Source organism: Triturus cristatus, chromosome 8 (assembly GCF_964204655.1).
Source record: "Triturus cristatus chromosome 8, aTriCri1.1, whole genome shotgun sequence".
Lineage (NCBI taxonomy): Eukaryota > Metazoa > Chordata > Amphibia > Caudata > Salamandridae > Triturus > Triturus cristatus.
Genome location: NC_140591.1, coordinates 51,630,659 through 51,650,725, shown reverse-complemented (window position 1 = coordinate 51,650,725; position 20,067 = coordinate 51,630,659). Strand labels below are relative to the sequence as shown.

Here is a 20,067-nt window from a genome sequence, read left to right as displayed (position 1 = left end):
ATATCAGGAGCGTTGGCTGGGATGTTGGCAAGGCATAGATCCATTTGCCAGTCGATTGAGCAAGTTTTTCAATAAAAAGATGGTTGCACGCAGATTGTATATGTGTAAATAAATGTCATGTTGTAGCTGGCTCTGATAATAGATGGAGGCAGGCAGCCGAAAAGTTGTTCCATTTTTTTTCACGGTCTTGATGTAGCTTTGCGTAGAGGCGTATTCTGTCAGACATGCTTGTTACCACAGGGAGCCATTTTTAACAATCTAAAATATTAGTAGGATGGCCTCAAACAGAGTGAGAATTATAGTTTGAAAGTCTGTGAGAAGGCCGGAGGAGACGGTGTTAAAAAAAAAAAAGTGTGCCAGACCCTAAATGTCAGATGTGTTGAAAATTTGTGTAACAATTCACAAAGTGTAATGGGAGGTTCGTATTTAAAAGGGAGGTTTATTTTACTTGAAGTTCGTGCTATCCGCAGTCGATAAATTACTTTTGGAGAAGTGAGGGACACTTCTGTTTGAAACAAAAGCGCTTTCCGTTTGCTCCGTTCAATAAAATCTGTTTTCAAAGTAGGTATTGAAGGCCAAGTTGAACTTTGAGAGTTCCTTTGTGTGGGTGGGAATAGAGATTGCCAGAGGAAGTTATCTGGTTTGAAACAGTAAGGACATACGGTATGCCAGCTCACATTGCGTAGCAGTCCATGTTATTAAGAAGCAGATAACTGCCGTTAGAAAGCTGTGTGAATGTTGGTCTGATTGTGGGAGTTGGCTTGCTTTTAAGAAAGCACGCAAGATTGGGGGCTGTAAGCTTAGAAGCGTCGTGCAGTTGGACATTCTTGCATAGTAATGAATGACTGCCATTGTGGACCACTTTTCACCTGTGAGAGAAACTTTGGTATCCTCTTTAAGACAGCGATATGTAAATGGGAGAAACCACTGATCGTAAATAAACGCGCTACCTTATATAATCACATACAACATGACAGACAAAATGTACACCTAGCAGACACGACACTACGTACTGTGGGAATCGTGGCTAGCCATGTACACAAACCAAACATAGCACCTCTGCCACACAATGCAGAATGCGGGGAGAGATGGGAGCAAAGTGTGTGCGAAGGTGGCAAGTGATTCTCGATTATAAAAGTATACAATGCAAAGTGTTGAGGGGATGTGCCGGACAGACTTGAGTATGCAGAGCACAGATCAGTACATGTCAACATACACTGATGGTCTATTGAGTGAAGTGGACAGTGGACGCAACCATGATAGTACAGTCAGTAGGGAAGATTATGAAAACACGTACGTGCCCCCCCAAATCTTTAGCGTAGTGGACTGGCTCGGCGTACGCAAGGGTAGCGTAGGGGTATGAATAAAAGGCAAGTTTCTCTGGGTGTGGTTCTCTTCCGGAATGGCGAACATGTCTGACAGGTCTGCGCAGCTTACACCGCCACGAGGCTGACGCCGTGAGCGAAGGTGGCTGCGGGAATAATGCTCTCAGCCTGCTGGTACCCAGAAACCGCCATGGCCGCTGCGACGCACGTATGCCTCACAGTTCACCTTTCGACACCGCTGTATGTGAAAGCGGGCCCACCGCGTGCCGGCGGAAGCTCCTGGGCCGAGGTCTGTGAGCTGGGAAGGCTTCTGAGATCAACACTGGCTACTGCACCACAGGCAGACAGCGCCCAGCCTGAGGCCCAGCACCGTGGAGTGCTCTGTATACTACTGACACAGTAGTCCAACAGTGGAACAGTGTCTTGATCCCACAATGGACGATGTCTGATATTACCTGCTGCTTGTTTTTCACAGAACTCCCTCCGTTAAGGTGCATCAGACTGTGCTTCTGTAGCTAACTGCTGCACATAATCATTGGGCTTGGCTGACTGCAGTCGCTTGAGTACACCGCAGTACAGCAGGTCCGAACAGTGGAACGGGGTCTTGATCCCAGAATGGACGATGTTAGAGCTGCATCTGAGAGTGCAGATGAAGGTAGTCCCTTCGACCAGGTGTAACCAACTCTAGGTCCCAACAGTGGAACGGTGTCTTGATCCCACAATGGACGATGTCCAATATTACCTGCTGCTTGTTGGTTTTCACAGAAGTCCCTGCGTTGATGGCATTAGACTCTGTGCTTCCGTAGTGAAGTGCTGCACATGATTATTGGGTTTGGCTGACTGCAGTCGCTGGACTACACCGCGGCACAGCAGGTCCGAAAAGTGAAACTGGGTCTTGATTCTGTGATTCAGGATGTCAGAAGTTAGTTTGTGATGATTTGTGTGTACCCCCTTCGATCAGGTGCAACCAACTATGTACTTTCGAATCCAACGGCACGTGGCTGTGAGGCGTTAATGACCACTGCCTCTAGTCTACACTGCGGTCAGCAGGGCTTACAATTCGGATCGAGTGGAGATTGTAGTTAGTTGCCTACTGGATTCTGTAATTAAACAAAGTCTATCGTTTTAATATACTTGCTTGAAGAAGTTTTTTAAGATGACTTGTAGGTCTAGTACAATGACCAAATTCTTCTTGGTAGTGGTAAAGAACACTGAATAACAGTGTACACAGTGGACGGCAGAGATCGCAATTCGAATTGTTTTTGATTTATTTATTGCAGAGTTTTGTGTAATTTATGTTGTATTTTGTGAAGAGGAAGTGAGAAAAAGTATTCATGGAAGACTGTGCTCACTACTGTCTTAAATTAACACTGCAGACAGCAGTGTTCACAATTCAGATCGAGTTGCTATTGCAGATGACGCAGTCCTGTAGGCAAAAGACATTGCTCCAGTGCGCTCTATCCGCACCGCGCATACGTATCATCGCAGGGTCCGCACACTGGTTTTCTTGCTTCGCGTATGACAAAATGGGCAGCTCAAGTAAACGCCACGTGGCTGTGGGCGGTTGCTGACCGCTCTCTGGCCTACACTGCAGACCGCAGTGTTTACAATTCAGATCGAGTCGCTATTGCAGATGTAGTGTTGTAGGCAACAGGCATTGCTCCTAGTACGGTCCGCCCGCAGCACGGATCATCGCTGGCTGTGCACATGCTGAATGCTTTTGATGTGGCTATCTGAGTGCACTAAAACTGATGGAGCCTTTATGATACAATCTTTTTGTGTATTATTTTAGATCTACTGTCTGTATCTCTGTATACCACAAGTTGTGGTTCTTTTATGATAGAATCTTTTGTGTATTATTCACATCTACTGTCCCTACCTTACAGCAGCACAAACTACTATTTTTTTTATTGAATCTGTGTGTGTGATCGAATGATTACTGTTGTAGTTGATGCTAGCAGCAACCATTCCCTGAGGGCTGGTTAACACTCACCACACACGCATTCAGCACAGACGTCACTGGATATGTGACCCTGGTAATAAAAAGGAGTCGAGCGCACATGCCCGTACCCACTTCCACTATCTATCTGTGTCTTTGTGTTCATTATCTATGCATGATACTGCCCCTGGGCCGTACCACATTACATTGTGCTGTGGACAGCGTATGCAACCATGTTACCTCTGGCAGTGGGGAAAAGTTCTGTTATGTAACTTTTAGATACATGGCTATCACAGGTGGAAGGCTAATTTACAGAGCATGAATATTGATGAAGATGATGGTTGCATGTTGTGTGTAGTGTCAGATATGTGTATATAGGAAAAGATTTTCAAAAAAGCTCTGTAAGCAGAAGTCTCCTCTCATCAAATGCTGTAGAGAGAAAGACTAAATTGGGTGGGGTCCTCCAACTGTTACAATTGGAAATGTTATGAACCAATCAAATGCTTTTCTTTAAGGTCACATGGCAATCGCACACTGAGCGCGCAAGGAGGCCGCACCCGACGCGATTTTGAAAGTTTATTACAGTTAGAAATATATAAATGTTTAAAATATTTTAGATTATCGCTTGTTCTCATATACACTTTAAATTTATTTAGATATAGTTTTGAGACAAAATGAGGGATTGGCGTTCCCGGCGCAACACCATACGTCTGACGTAACACAGAGCCTGGCAGCATGCACTAGTCGCATACGCAACGCGCAGCTGGCGCGATCCCATACGTACATAACGCAAGGCGTGGCTTGGTACTGCATACCTGTCGCATACCAAAGTAGCAGCTGACGCGACCACATACGTGTATGATGGGACGCGGTGCCACAAACCCGTCTGATACGAAATGCGCATCGTTTACATGTTTTACAATATGGCGGATAGGATTCACGTGCTGATGGAGCTTGGTACACTACCGGTACGGGACTTAAGTTTTCTGGGGGAAAAAACAAAACGATATACATACTTTTTTTTGAAGATCTAAAACATTACATATTCTTCAAATACAAAAAGGATAATAGAGTTCCAAAATATTACAAAAAAATAGAAAAAATATAGGTTTTATACATTTTAAAATATGAAATTAACATTTAAAAAACCTTAGAAATTCATTGAAAAAACCATAGGTTTCAGGGACGTTATAGTTAGTTGGACATTTGACTCGTATAAAACCAGAGAAATTTGCCCGTTATAGTTAGTTGAGCTAACTAGAACCCGCGCACCCGCAATGCACTGGTGAGGACGTCACATATTACATCACTCATGACATGGTCAGTGACATCACTGATGACATCTCAAATGACATCACTGATGACATCATCCAGTGAATGTGTGTTTCTGTAAACTTTAAATATTTTTCATATATATCTATGCCAAGGTGTATTGAAGAAAGAGTGAATTTACAAAATTAATTACAGCTAATTCAGATTCATTAGCTTTTTGGATAGCCACTGAGTATTTTCTGCAATTTGTAGTGAATACAAGATAGAGGAAGTGTGTTCCTTAAGCGTATGTGATTTACAATAAAAAAAACTGTGCCTGTCTTAGGTTGAGAGTGCTTTATAGTTTTTAGCAAATACTGTTACTCGACAGGCATGGTACTTTTATTTATTTCTTAATCAACATTTGAAAGTTATTGAAGCTATTTTCCCGATTCCACACCGAGACCTGCAGCAGATGCAACAGCCCACTGAGCTGTCTAACATTAATTGTAAAGCTGTGCTCTTTGCTGTGTTTTGTTTGTAAAATTTGTTAGCTAAATATTGTAAGTTAACATGATCTGCGAGTTTTGACACCCAACTGTTTTGTGTTTTTGAATACAAGTTTATCACCACAGTACGATTATGTTCCATAAATGTTCACTGCCATGATATAAGCCTATTGAAAGCCAGTGGTGCTCAGTAGGGGAAGTAAGTGTGTGTGTGTGTGTGTGTCTCTGTGTGTGTGTGTGTGTCTCTGTGTGTGTGTGTGTGTGTGTGTCTCTGTGTGTGTGTGTGTGTGTCTCTGTGTGTGTGTGTGTGTGTCTCTGTGAGTCTCTGTGTCTCTGTGAGTCTCTGTCTCAGTCTCAGTCCTGGGACAGTAAGGATGCTGAATGGTGACTGAGCCTTGTCTGGGCATCCTCTCTCAATTAGCATGAATGCTTCTGGTGATGTGACGCGCGCATGTGTGGCTGTGTGTGTGTGTGAGCTGTGTTTGGGAGCTTTGTGTGTGCGCTGTGTTTGGGAGCTGTGTGTGTGTTTGGGAGCTGTGTGAGGGTCTATCTATATTTCTCTTACTCTTCCAAAGGCAAATCATGAAAAAAATAAGTCCCTGTACCACAAATAAGCGCCACTATATAGATGGGCAAAAAGAACGACCAGAGTCTTTAATACTTTTACTTCTTTTCATAGATGATTCCAGTCTTTTGTCAAGTTTTCATTCTGCCAGTGATTCTTTCAAAGAGTCAACAGCACCACTTTTAGACCACGGAGCGCTACCTTTCCTAGAAGAAGGAAAAACAAGTAAGTAAAAACATTCTAATAATATTAATGAAAACATATTAATCTAGTTTTATTTACATAGTGCACTAACACCTCCCAGTTAACTCTAGCCACAGCCCTAAAGATCTTCTTGCCCAGGGCCTCTGGAGGTTCCAGTAGTCTTCTAATTTAATGGATGAGTCTTGAAAGCCTTTCTAAAGGATCATTGTTTCTGTACTAGCTTGAAGTTGTAAGGGAACTCGTAGATAAGTTTGAGCGAGTCTGATAATTTGTGTTTGCAGAAACCTCAAATACAAGGAGTCTGAAAAAATTGCAGGCAGTAACAGCTTCATGTGGTTGAAGTGGGAATAAGGGAAGAATTTTCTTAAATGGACTTAACAGGGGAAAATAAGTGTTCACCACTTTAGCGATACAGTGGTCAAAGGCCAGATTGTCATTAATGGCCATCCCCCAGAGATTTGGCTTTGGCCTTTGAGGCAGTAGGGTTACTACTGATGCTGCCATGTGCAGTGATTCAACCAGCATTTGTCTTACTGACATTGAGCCTTAAAGTGTGCCTCATCCATTGTTGGACTGCTCCGAAGCAGCCATGAAGATTACAAGGCGATTTGATTTTAACGAACCACACCCTACGTGCCAATAATTTAAGAATCGGCACAATAGCCATAGGAACAAACAATGCCCACCAGCAAAAACGTGTGTGTGTGTGTGTGTGTGTGTGTGTGTGTGTGTGTGTGTGTGTGTGTGTGTGTGTGTGTGTGTGTGTGTGTGTGTGTGTGTGTGTGTGTGTGTGTGTGTGTGTGTGTGTGTGTGTGTGTGTGTGTGTGTGTGTGTGTGTGTGTGTGTGTGTGTGTGTGTGTGTGTGTGTGTGTGTGTGTGTGTGTGTGTGTGTGTGTGTGTGTGTGTGTGTGTGTGTGTGTGTGTGTGTGTGTGTGTGTGTGTGTGTGTGTGTGTGTGTGTGTGTGTGTGTGTGTGTGTGTGAATGTGTGTGTGTGTGAATGTGTGTGTGTGTGAATGTGTGTGTGTGTGAATGTGTGTGTGTGTGAATGTGTGTGTGTGTGAATGTGTGTGTGTGTGAATGTGTGTGTGTGTGAGTGTGTGTGTGTGTGAATGTGTGTGTGAGAATGTGTGTGAAAAATATGAATGGTAGTTAATTTCGTAGCTACCTTGTATGGGAAAGACCTGCCACCATCATGAGTATTTTCTATTAATCTTGGGAGGCTGGAGAAAAAAGGCTGAAGATTGTGATATTCAGGGAATACATTGAAAAAAGTTGTTGAATTAGAACAGCCACAACCCTGCAGAACTTTAAAACGTATACAAAGAATGGAAAACACCCATGCTGCTTACAAAGAAGACATGAACATAGGAGGGAATTCTGTGGCACGCCGCAGATCATATAGACACTGGGAGCTTCAAAGTTGGAAAGTTTAAAATCAACTAGATTTAAACCAGTGCAGCACTGTCTTTTAGAATCTCTTCTGCTATCCTATTCACAAAATCCTCATGGCCTACTGTGTCCAATGCAGTGGAAAGGTCCAAATATATTACTCCGGCTGCATCATTTTCATCAAGACTAGTTTGGATGTGTCTACTATGGTGTCTAATGCGATCTGCGTCCCTCTAGCTGGAAGGAAGTCTTTCCACCAATCATCCAGCATGTTGCTGTCCTCCATGAAAACCTACCACAAGAATGAGTACGGTGGCAACAACGAGAGAGTGAGGATATCACTAGTCTCTCTAAATAGTTTCCTAGCCGTTGTAGGACACAGACTGTAAATCAAAAGACTTTCTTTTTGGACTTCTGCTGTGTTTACGAAGAAAGTCATCCTTTATGGAAGAGGTAGTCTCTCACACATAATAGTGCCATACTTCATCATCGGTATCCTCTCCCCACCCTGGTAGGTGAATACCAAGGCTGACTCGACCTCCTTTAAGACTTAAATGGTAGGAGGGAGTTCTTGAATAAGACTAACTGGATAAAGACGGGATCCCGATCTTATTAAAAAAAATACCTTGGTTTTGCCAAGTTATTACCTTTATTAAAAGGTACACCAGGTATCTCTAAAAACAATTATGAACGGGTATAGTGAGGCTAGTGGCTCAAACCGGTTCTTCATCCACCAACATCTTTCTGCATGATGATAGTAGCCAAAACGATCTGGGGCATTCTTCAGGGCCAAGGATCCCTATTTGAAGTGAATATGACTTCTAACAGTCTCTGACTTGACAAAAAGAAATTATAAGTAGTGAAGGTGTGGACTGCCTAATAACCCAGGTGATTCATACCTGGTTCTATTATTCAGTAGACTCCTAGAAAAATAGAATGACAAAGCAATTACTTCATTACTAACAGATTTCATGAAAATGAAACACAGCAAATATAAGCTCCATAGACACTAGATTTTTGGGCATGTAAGTGCAATATCACACCACAACAAACAAATGTTAAAGTTAGTAGCATGGCAGTCATCATGAGTGTGCATGCAACAATTCAGGTGTGTTCATTTTAATTTATTTTTTTCTACTTGAAAACCATATTTAAGAAAAGACATTACTATTCTCAGCCAGGGAATACTCATCAATAGTCATCTATGAATAATCCCCGCCCATGTGCGGGATCCCGGAGCATATAGAAAATGCATATATATACATATATCAAACAACTCCTCTCCCCCATCAGAAGAATAAAGGGACACAGCGGGGTACTTTAAGGATGTTTATTGTGAAGGTTCGGCATGACCGGTTTCGGCGTTCAGCCTTCTTCAAAATGCCTCTGTCCGTCACATGCATTCCCAAAAGTCTTTATAACGGGCTCCTCCTACCAAGTGATGAAGGGCCCAGCTGAAGCACATTGACGCATAGGCACCGGAACAGCCCCTGCCACGGACTACTGGTACCAGAATGCTCCTTGATGCGTCACTACGTGCTACAGTGGGAAAGACAAGTAGAGTTTCGGGGAACAAACATCCTCGGGTCCCCTACTTCCAAGCCTGCTCCACCAACGCTGTCAATGCTTGAAACGCGAGACAAATACAAGCGCCTCTCCGGGAAATCCCAGTCCACCATCTGGCAACAGCTATTGGACAAACGAAGGTAAGCAGGCGGGCTGTGAAATTCCGATCCCTCTGATGTGTAAAGAAAACAGTTTCCTGCCAGCCAGTGTAATTCACAGCCCAGATAGGAAGGGTCCCTTAAAGCGCGCCACAGGCTGTGCGCATGAAACATCAAACAACTCCTCTCCCCCATCAGAAGAAGAAAGGGACACAGCGGGGTACTTTAGGATGTTTATTGTGAAGGTTCGGCATGACCGGTTTCGGCGTTCAGAGATGAGGCATATATAGTCAAACATCTCAAAATGCTTGAAATTTGTTTTGCACATTTGAAACTGAATTGCTTTTAAATAAGGAGTTTTTTAGGATAATGAAAAATGGTATGTTATCTAAATTATTCTATTTATTTAAGCTTGGTATTTAAACAGTTTTTAAACAAGTTACATCCTTATTTATGACTGCAGATTGAACATTAACAATGCGAATGCATATGCAAAGTATGTCGTTTATGTTCATGATAACATGAAATCACGTGTGGTTACACTGTCACTTTAAATATAACATGGCAACCCCGTAGCGCGTTATGTGAACAATTGTCATACAATAATGCTTTATTGCCATAAAGCAAACTTGTAATTGCAGATATTTGCCTGTAGGATGCAGCAGAGTACTAAGAAACAAAGAAAACTGACACCTTGCCTTTAAGGCATTAGAGTAGGGGTACCGTGCCTTTGAGACCTGCAGGAGACCCATTGCTCCCATGATGCACCACAGGTGGCAGTTAGGTCAGTTCTTTTTTCCGGCTCCTTCTATGAGGATCCTGGAGCTTGAGCTCTACAGTTTTTTCACTGAAAGTGATTTAATTGATATTTTTCTCAGAAAACTCCACATTTTCTGACTCCTAAAGGCTTATTCTACTGGTTTTTTGGTCTTACCATAATTTTTTCCAGTCATAATGCCTGCCTTATTCAGGAAATGCCCTTCCTGTGACAAGAAGATGGCACTTGCAGATCCACACTCTGTGTGTATTGTGTGTCTTCCATCCTCACAGAATCCTGACCAGTGTTACCACTGCCAGAAATTTTCCAGGCGGACTCTGCGTGACCGAGAACGCATAAAACTTCATGCCCAGCTGGAGAAGGAAAGAAGCCATCATGGAGGTGACCATGGAGTCTTCAAACCACCTTCTTCAAGCCAACAACACCGAAAACGGCGACATACCACCTCTCCTGAGTCCAGAAAGAAGAAGGTAACAGGAGATTCACCGTCGAAAAGACCCAGAGACTCTTCAACATCTCGACGTCGAGATTCTCCGCCGCATGCAAGTAAGTCGGCGTTGAGGCACAGCACTTCGGGCTCGAAGGCTGTGGGTCCTGAGAGCACTGAAAAGTCTCCGTGGACGTCGAGGCTTCCGTCGATGTCGAGACACTCCGCCACCCTCGTGGGGTTCGGTGTCGAGAGTCATGACGGCGAACATCTCTCCGCAAGTAGGCTTGTCGACGTCGAGAGCTTCGTCGAAGTCCCATCACTCGATGTCAAGAAGATAGACGCCAACTCGGCGCCATGGGAGATCGACGTCGAGATCACCAGACCGACGGCGAAGGTCGACGTCGAGGTCTCCACATTGCCATAGGCGATCGACGTCGAGAGTGGGACGGCGTTCCCATAGCAGATCCCCTCGATCGACGCCGATGGGGACGCAGACTTCATCGATGTCGAGGCATTCGACATCTAGGCAGAAAAGTGCAGCGGCCACAGAGGAGACGTCATCTGGGGGACCAGTCATCATTCCCAGGACTGCATATTATGCAAATTTCACCGGAGAAATCTCCCAAAGCTGGAGAGAAGTACGGTTTGTTGCCTCGCTGGCTGGAAGGTGTCGGGACAGTTGACTGCAGAAGTCCGGGCTCAGACTACTCTCGCACTTACTCGCCTTCTAGGAACTCTCCTCAGAGAAGCAAGTCTCCCCTCAGAAGACCAAGATCACCGTACACACACCTATCCCGGTCCAGGGGTCGTCAGTCTCCCCCCATCTCCCCCTCCTCCCCCTTTCCCCCCCCGCCCCCAGTAGACCAAGATCACCTTCCAGGCACCGATCAAGGTCCAGGTGTCGTCGCAGCTCTCATCACGACCGTCCCCATAAGAGAAGACGCACAAGATCTCCCACATGGTCTTCCTCCACGAGGTCCTCGGTCCGGGACTATTCTCCGACCTTCTCCTCGACTCCTCCATCGCGGGTGTCTCCCATCGATGACATCGCGACCTTCTCAGATGTCCTGGGTAGGGGTGCGAAGAAACTGAACATCACTTTGCATACCCCTGTAGTTCCCACATCTGTCATCTTCAACACCTTACACCATCGCACAGCTCCTAGACCGCTGCTTCCTTTGGTGCCAGGATTCTTGGAGCCAGCTATGGCCACATTCCTCACCCCTGCTATGGTGGGCTCCGTACAATCCAGGATTTCCAAAAATTATAAGGCCCCAGCCGAGGATCCCTTATTTCTCAGAGCTGATCCACCAGCAGACTCTGTCATTGTGGCGGCAGCCATGAGGTCTCATTCAGCGTCTGCGTCATCTTCTGTCCCCCCAGAGAAGGACAGTAAGCAGATGGACTCCTATGGCAGGAAAATGTGCAAAACGTCGGCTTCTTCCATGAAGATCCCAAGTGCCTCAGCCCTTCGCGGGCGATATGACAGATCTCTTTGGGACTCCCTGTCAAGGTTCACCGAAAAGCCCCCCAAAGAAGACCGGCAGGACTTCAGCGAAATTCTGCTAGAAGGTGGGCTAGTAGCCAATCAAGTTATAAGTGCGGCAGTGGACGCTTCAGATCTCGCCGCTCATGGTTACTCCCATGGCGTCTGTTCATGGCGCTCAGCCTGGCTGCGCCTCCCAGGCCTCAAGACTGATGCACAGAAGAAGATTCTGAATCTTCCATTTAACGGCTCCTCCTTGTTCGGGGCTCACGCTGACGAGGAGATGAACAAGATGAAGGCAGAGCTGGACACTGTCAAGGCTGTAGGTCTGGAGAAGCGCAAAGAATACCGGAAGTGCTTTCCTCAGGGCAACAAACGTTCCTTCCAGCAGAGGGTTCAAACCCCTCAATGGTCCTCCCAGAACCACCAGAGGTCCCAATTCCAGCAGAGGGGTCGTGGTAGAGGAAGAGGGAACTCCAAGCAGCAACAGTCCACCACTAAGCAGCCTTCCAAACAGTGAGGCATTGCTTCCTCCACAGCCGTTCGCCACTCCGGTAGGAGGGAGTATCATTTTTCACCTGGAAGAGTGGGGAAACCATAAAAGAGACAAATGGGTGCTGAATATTGTGCAGCATGGTTACTTGCTAAGGTGCAAGTGTCCCCGCAATTGAAGCGCCTTCCTCAACTTTAAAGTCGGCTTTTACAGGACGAAGTATCTATCCTCCTCTCCAAGAGGGCCATACAGGAGGTCCTCGAGGATCAATGGTCTCAGAGGTCAGGTCGCTGGGAAGATCGTATCTCTCTCTCTCCACCAAGCTGCCAGGGACTCCACCAGATGGTGGATGAAACGTTCTCACCTGCTGCAAGGGGTTCTTTTTCATCAGACGCCTCCAACACAGACAGTGGTCACAGATGCCTCAATGCAAGGCTGGGGAGCTCATATGGGCCAGCTTCAGGTACAAGGTCTTTGGTCCGAGACATAAAGAAGTTATCACATCATCTTCTTGGAACTACAGACGGTCCATCTGGCGCTCAAATCCCTGTATCCGTCTCTTCAATCCAGTCAGATTCAGACAGACAACACAACGATGTTCTATCTGAAAAGCAAGGAGGCACCAGGTCACGAGTCCTGTCTCTGGAAGCCCAATCCATTTGGCAGTGGCAGCTGGCGAGAGGGCTCTCAATCGTCACAGTCCACCTTCCAGGAACCCTGAACGTGCAGGCAGACTGCCTCAGCAGAGACTTCGTAGAAGCGCACGACTGGGTGCTCAACTAAGACGTCACTCAGGAAGTCTTTCGGCAATGGGGAGTGCAGGACATCGATCTGTTCGCAGACGCATCAAACACGAAATGCCCTGTCTTCGCGTCCAGATTCCCCCAGCAGGGATCACGGGGGAATGCACTTTTGATCAGCTGGTTGCAGACATTGCTGTACGCTTTTCCTCCGCTCCCTCTAATCCCGGCGGTCATACAGAAGTTCTACAGGACCAAGACCAGAATGATCCTGATAGTGCCGGAGTGGCCACGCCAATGGTGGTACCCGGATCTCCTCCAACTGTCAGAGGTTCCACACCGGAAGCTGTCCTGCCGCACGGACTTGCGGACCAAGAACGAGGGGAGAGTGTTTCATCCCAACCTCCCCTCCCTACGGTTGACTGCATGGCTCCTGAAGTCATCCAGTATGGACATCTAGACCTTTCGGCTGACTTTAAGGAAATTCTGGTGGAGGACCTTTTTGCTTCTCTATGAAAGTCTTATGCTTTCAAGTGGAAGAGATTTTACCCTTGGTGTAGGGACAACGCTCTTGATCCGACTCAAGGTCAAGAGCAAGTGATTCTTCCATACTTGTTGCAAGGTCAGGCCTGAAGTACCCCTCCATCAGGGTCCACTTAGCTGCTATCACAGATAATAGAAAGTCTCCTACCCAGACCTCATTCTTTCAAATGCCTGTAGGATTTCCTAGAGGGGCTTAAAGTGTTTCCACCAGTGAGGTCCCCTTCGCCTCCCTGGGAGCTTAACATTGTCCTCACCAAATTGATGGGTGCTCCTTTCGAGCCTATTCAAAAAGTTTCTTTGTAGCATTTGACCTGGAAGTCTGCTTTCTTAGTAGCCATCACTTCAGCCCGCAGGGTAAGTGAGATTCAGGCCCTGTGCTGCAAGGAGCCTTACACTGGTTTCCACGCCAATAGAGTGGTGTTGCGGACTCATCAGAGTTTGCTGCCCAAGGTGGTCTCGGATTTCCACATCAATCAGATTATCACGTTGCCCACTTCCTTTCCTCAGCCAGCCACTCCCTCGGAGAGAGCTTTACATTCTCTAGACCTCCGGAGAGTATTGAAGTTTTACCTTGATAAAACCCTTTCACTTAGGAGGTCTGACCGGCTCTTTGTCAATTATGGTTCAACAAATACCGGGCTGGCTGCTTACAAAAGATCTATTTCAGGATGGATTGTCTCCTGTATAGCCTTTTCATACCAACTAGCCAACAAGGTTCTGCAGGGCAGACCACGAGTACACTCTCCCAGAGGGAAAGCTTCTAATACAGCTCTCCTTCGCAACATTCCTATATCTGAGATTTGGTGCTCGATACATACCTTTACACGCCATTGCTGCCTAGATACAGATGCACAGGCCGATGCCCAGGTGGGGCAGGCCTCTTTGAGGAATTTGTTTGCATAACTGCTGTTTGAATGTGATGTTACTTCATGTTCTATATGCTCGTCCGCGAGACTTTGGGTATGGGCTTGCTACTCTATTTATAGATTATGACTATTGATGAGTATCCCCTGGATGAGAAGGATTAGTTACTTGCCTGTAATCCTAGTTCTCATCCAGGGGTATACTCAGTCATAAGCGACCCACCCACCTCCCCGGACGAGCATTCTCTTCAAGTTATTGTTCATTGAGTGCAGATCTACTCAGGTGCATGTGCACTGTCAAAAAGACCTGTGGTGCATCATGGGAGCAAGGGGTCTCCTACAGGTCTCCTAAAGGTCTTAAAGGCACGGTACCCCTACTCTAATGCTTTAAAGGCAAGGTGTCAGTTTTCTTTGTTTCTTAGTACTCTGCTGCAGCCTACAGGCAAATGCCTGCAATTACAAGTTTGCTTTATGGCAATAAAGCATTATTGTATGACAATTGTTTACTGCTTCTGTGTTTCCTTATGGGTTAGGAAGGTAGGGGTACTACAATGCAAACCTATGTAATTTCAGCATTTTTGCCATGTTGGAAACATTTTAGGCTACATGTATATGTTTTCACATATGCATATATATGTGTATATCGCGCAGCGCCGCTTTTGCACTTCCCTTCCTCCGGGGAAAAACAGACGGCGTGGCCACAACTTTGTGCTGCAATCTTTTGTTTTATTCAGCCACCTTGTCCACCATGACTCGTTTCGGCCTCACAGACTTGTTCACATAACGCGCTACGGGGTTGCCATGTTATATTTAAAGTGACAGTGTAACCACACGTGATTTCATGGTATCATGAACATAAACGACATACTTTGCATATGCATTCGCATTGTTAATGTGCAATCTGCAGTCATAAATAAGGATGTAACTTGTTTAAAAATGATGTTTAAATACCAAGCTTAAAAAAATAGAATAATTTAGATAAAATACAATTTTTCATTATCCTAAAAAACTCCTTATTTAAAAGCAATTCAGTTTCAAATGTGCAAAACAAATTTCATGCATTTTGATATGTTTGACTATATATGCCTCATCTCTTACGTTCAAGTAGACCAACATATTGGATCTATCCTATTGAACATTGCTATATAGATTTCTCTAGCATTTTCTTTGAAATTGTGCACCACAGTTCTAATTTATTGTTGTCTTAGCATATTTGTATATCATTGTATGTTTAAACATCTTAGACTAAAGTGCTAGTGCAAAAACTAAATAAAAAAATGGTGTTAGATTATAAAATTTATAAGTGACGTGTGCTGTTAAAATGTCATAGCGACCTAATGTCATGGCAGCGGAAAACCAGTTTGTACGGTATTGTATATATATTTTGTTGTTTGTCATACATATATTACCTACTGGCGGTCGCCAGTAGGTAGTTATAGTTAGGACCCCTTTTCCATAGGAAATCCGCAACATTCTATTTTGAATAACTTTGGCGCCGGTCGACGAATCCTCGCGAATTTTTCAAAATAGGTGGGGCGCTACGCTCCGCTCCTACCCTGAAAGTCTCGGGGGGATTCGTCAAGCGGGGGCTGAGATAAAAGGGGGGTCCCAAAACGCGTTTTTCCCATGCATTTTTCCATAGGACCTTTAGACAGGGCTACAGCCCGAACGGCTGAACAGAATTACTAGAAATTTGGCAGAGAGGTAGTCCTCAGGTCAAGGAAGTGCCTTTTGTAGGTTTGGTGTAAATCTGTTCGGTAGATTCTGAGAAAATAGCCTTTAAATCAATATATATACCTGAGCCAGCTTACGGTACGCTTACCGTAAGCTTACCGTACGCGTACGGTGGCGTGCGCGAGCGCGATTCTGATTGGCTCTTAGATCTTAGTAAACATTCGAATCGGCCAAAACCAGGAAGCGGCGGCCGCCATTTTCTCTCTCGCACTGAGAGTTAGGTTGTAAAATAAAGCCAAAAAACATTTAAAGGGGCTGTTTAGACAGCTCCCACACACATAGCCATGTTGAGGGAGTCCCCAAATACCCCCCAAGGCCAAAAATGCAATTTTAATTTTTTCGCTAATTTCGCCGATTACGCTTACCGTACGCGTACGGTAAAAAAAGGAAATAAAAAAAACACTATCCACACTCTCCCCACCCCCTGTGTTTTCGGTGGCTGCAGGCCACCAAATGTGCAGGGCTTATTACAGGAGAGAAAAAACACAATATTTTAAACAAAAATAATAAAAGAAAAAATTATCCACACTCTCTCCACCCCGTGTGCAAATGGTGCCCGAAGGGCAACATTTGTGCATGGCTTATAAAAATTACGAAAAATTAAAATATTACCTTTCAAAACGAAGTGCATCATATGTCCTCCATGTGCGCACGGTGCGCGAAGCGCATCGTGCGTACATGGCCCATCTAGCGTAACGTGGGCACGCGGTGCGTGTAGCGCACCGCGTGCCCACCGTGCGTGCACGGCACTAACTGCGTAAAGTGGGCGCGCGGTGCGCGAAGCGCACCGCGTGCTTACTGTGCGCGCACGGTGCGCGAAGCGCACCATGCGCGCACGGAACTAACTGCGTTAAGTGGGCGCGCACGCCACGAATGGCGTAAAGTAACTTAGCATTTAAAAAAACGTACAAATTCACTGAAAAAACCATAGGTTTCACACACGTTATAGTTAGGAATTAGCATTTAAAAAACCTTGCAAATTCACTGAAAAAACCATAGGTTTCACACATGTTATAGTTAGCGGAAATTTTACTGATAAAAAACCAGTGAAATTCCCCCGTTATAGTTAGTGCAGGCAACTATAACTCACGCGACCGCAATCTTCTGCTGATGACATATGTGTCTTTATGAAAAAAAAATATTTGTAATATATGTATAGCTAAAAATGTATGGAAGAAGACATGGGCAAATAAGTGTCTAAATACAGTATTAGCATCAGCAGAGGATTGCGGTCGCGTGAGTTATAGTTGCCTGCACTAACTATAACGGGGGAATTTCACTGGTTTTTTATCAGTAAAATTTCCGCTAACTATAACATGTGTGAAACCTATGGTTTTTTCAGTGAATATATATATATATATATATATATATATATATATATATATATATATATATATATATATATATATACACATACATCTTTTTCATTTTGGGTACATCATACTGCTCGCTTAGATTTATTTATAGGCATGTATGAAAGTCTTCACTGGAATTATGTCCGTTTGTAGTCTTGGTATCTAACTCTAATGTATATTTGGTTTCCTAGAGACGAAGCTTGGCCTCACGGTTACCTCCTCGTCTGAACACTGGGATACAGTCAATTAAAAAATATGTTAATAGATCCAATTGGTTGTTGTGTTTCTCTTTAAAATGTCGTGCCACCGGGTATGCAGGGTCGTTGTTGGATATCGCCCTCATGTGCTGCAGTATGCGTTTGTGGGCCTGTAACTTGGTACTGCCCACATACTGCAGTCCACACGGGCAACCCAATACATATACCGCATACTCCGTACGACATGTCATCAATTTAGATATTTTAGCGGGATGCTGTGAAAAAGGTGTATTATACACTGTCTTATCGATCCCACATTTAGATGCTCGACTGCTATTGCATTTTGCTTATATATGTATATATCTATTTTCTATATGCTCCGGGATCCCGCACATGGACGGGGATTATTCATAGATTATGACTTTGAGTATCCCCTGGATGAGAACTAGGATTACAGGTAAGTAACTAATCCTTCCTTGCTATAGACTTTAGGGGATACCGGCTAACTGGTCTTGAAGGGGGTGGTGTCCTTTGTAGTCACTCTTGATCTATTTGGTAAAAAATGTTTAGTAGTGTAGAAATATAAATATACTCATGTTCGTGAATTTAATCAGGATGAGAGGAACAGAAAAGCACCTATTTCAAAATGTAATTAACGTTGTTTGACCTGACAGTACCAAAAACGTGGTGCTTGAATTTTTCTTTTTACAAAACCTGAATTATGCCTTGAAGTTTATTAGTGCAAATGGGTAACCTTCTCACAGTTAAAAGTAGGCTTTGGAGAGCAAGAGCCGAATTGGTGAAAATGGTTAATTGCTTTTTCCCTTAGCCGTATTGTATAACCTTGTGAAGTTCAATGGTGATTTTTTTTTGTTTGATACCTCCTCTGGTGGGAGGCAAGCTGCTGCCCACGGCCCGTAGGTATGGATGCTACTGTGGCGTACATCATCAAAAACACATAGGACCTGTTGAAACTTCATGATCTACAATGGTATGCAGGAGGGTTCACAGTGTGGCCCTATACTCCCGTGATTCACTGACATTGTTAACTTTTATATCGGTAGCCATCGTAAGATGTATCAAGTGAAGTGTTTCTTTTTCCTGGTTTGGTGTCGTAAAAACGTACATCTCATCTAGAAAACATTCATGCATCTGTTAATTTCCACTGTGGGATTAGCGGTTATTGATGTTACTGTGCTCACAACTCCCTACCCCACAACACACACACACGTGCCGCATTTAAAAAAAATAAAATCTTGCTTTTCTGCGATATGTTGGGTGACAGCTCCTTGTTTGTATTGAGTTGCCGAAACAAGTCGCTCATAGAGTTGTGCGTTCTAGCCAATGCTGGTTCCTTCATGCAGCTGAAGGTATACAGTTGCGGCCCGCCCAACAGCAAGCAAGCAAGCGCACACCCTCCCCCCTTCCCTCACTTACTCAAAAGGTACACCACGTGTGGTTACCTATGTGTATCCCGGTCTGGACCAATGGTACGCAGGTCTTGGGTAGCGGAGGTCTGTTTGAACAGTGTGCTTCCACTCATGCTTGTTGGTCACCGGAACGCGTGGTCGGGAGACCAGAAGATGACTCTCCCTCTAGGTTGATGGGAAATATAGTATCTCCCATGGGCGCAACACTTCTGGAAGTCAGTGCTCGTACTACAGCATGGTTGTTCATGGGCGATGTAGTTCTTTATTGTATAAGATGAAATATTTGTTAGAGACTTTCCCATAGTTTGAGAGAATCAGGGAGTTTAGGGCAAAAGATCGATCTTAATCATTTTTCAAATAAAGATATTTACTGGATATGGCCACTAGTGATGATATCAACATATTCAGCGGGCCATATAAAAATTAGGTAGGGATGCCTGCCTGTGATTGAAGTGATGTGTTACTATGGGGGTATTATTGTGCTCTGTAGTGGACCAAGTGATAATGCTTCAAAGCAGGACAGTGTTTTACTTCTGCTACGCTACATTTGTGACAATGGGACAAAACAAACGCGGGGTGTAGGGTATATGCAGAATCCAAGTAGGAGTTAAATAAACAAGGACTGGGGATTGTATGAAAAATGGGGGTTGATGAATATTGATATAATTCCGGTTCTGAGGCATCCCCATGGTATCTCATTAAGTTCCTGTAGATCTGTGCATAACCTGTACATCCAACCATGCTTAAAAATAAGTAGTGGTAACGTCCTGTCAACGCATGTTTTGTCTGAGTTTCTCAGGCACATTCCATATATTCCTCATTCTGTCCTTTTTTCAATGTAGTACTGTCTTAGCTTTGTGGCGTCCCTGTGACACCGAATGGTACTTCTGTCTTCTGTTATGCGGATACGTACTTTTCTGGTCGTCATCCCAATGTACAGAAGATGACCGGGACACTTTATAACATTGACTACATTGCTGGTATTGCAATTGGTTAAATGTTACGTTCTCCAAGATGTCCCCAAACCCACATCTAGTTATTTGACTCTTTTTGTCATATTGCATACACTGCGCTTGCTGCATGGCGAGTGTCCGACCAGAGATGGTAGGTTCCAAAGTGCAGACTGTTTCTCTTGGTGTTTGCTTTTTCTGCATCAGCAGGTCTTTTATGC

General features: G+C 44.6%; 1 protein-coding gene across 2 annotated transcripts in view; it reads left to right on the top strand.

The window, feature by feature from the left end:
• The window catches only part of LOC146800044 (uncharacterized), a 426,311-nt gene that overhangs the window by 173,907 nt on the left and 232,337 nt on the right, over positions 1-20,067 (top strand). For both annotated transcript variants that reach the window (XM_085620951.1, XM_085620952.1), the window contains exon 9: positions 5,704-5,814. In XM_085620951.1, coding sequence (XP_085477077.1) covers positions 5,704-5,814 — 111 coding nt within the window. The remainder of the gene's footprint in view (positions 1-5,703; positions 5,815-20,067) is intronic.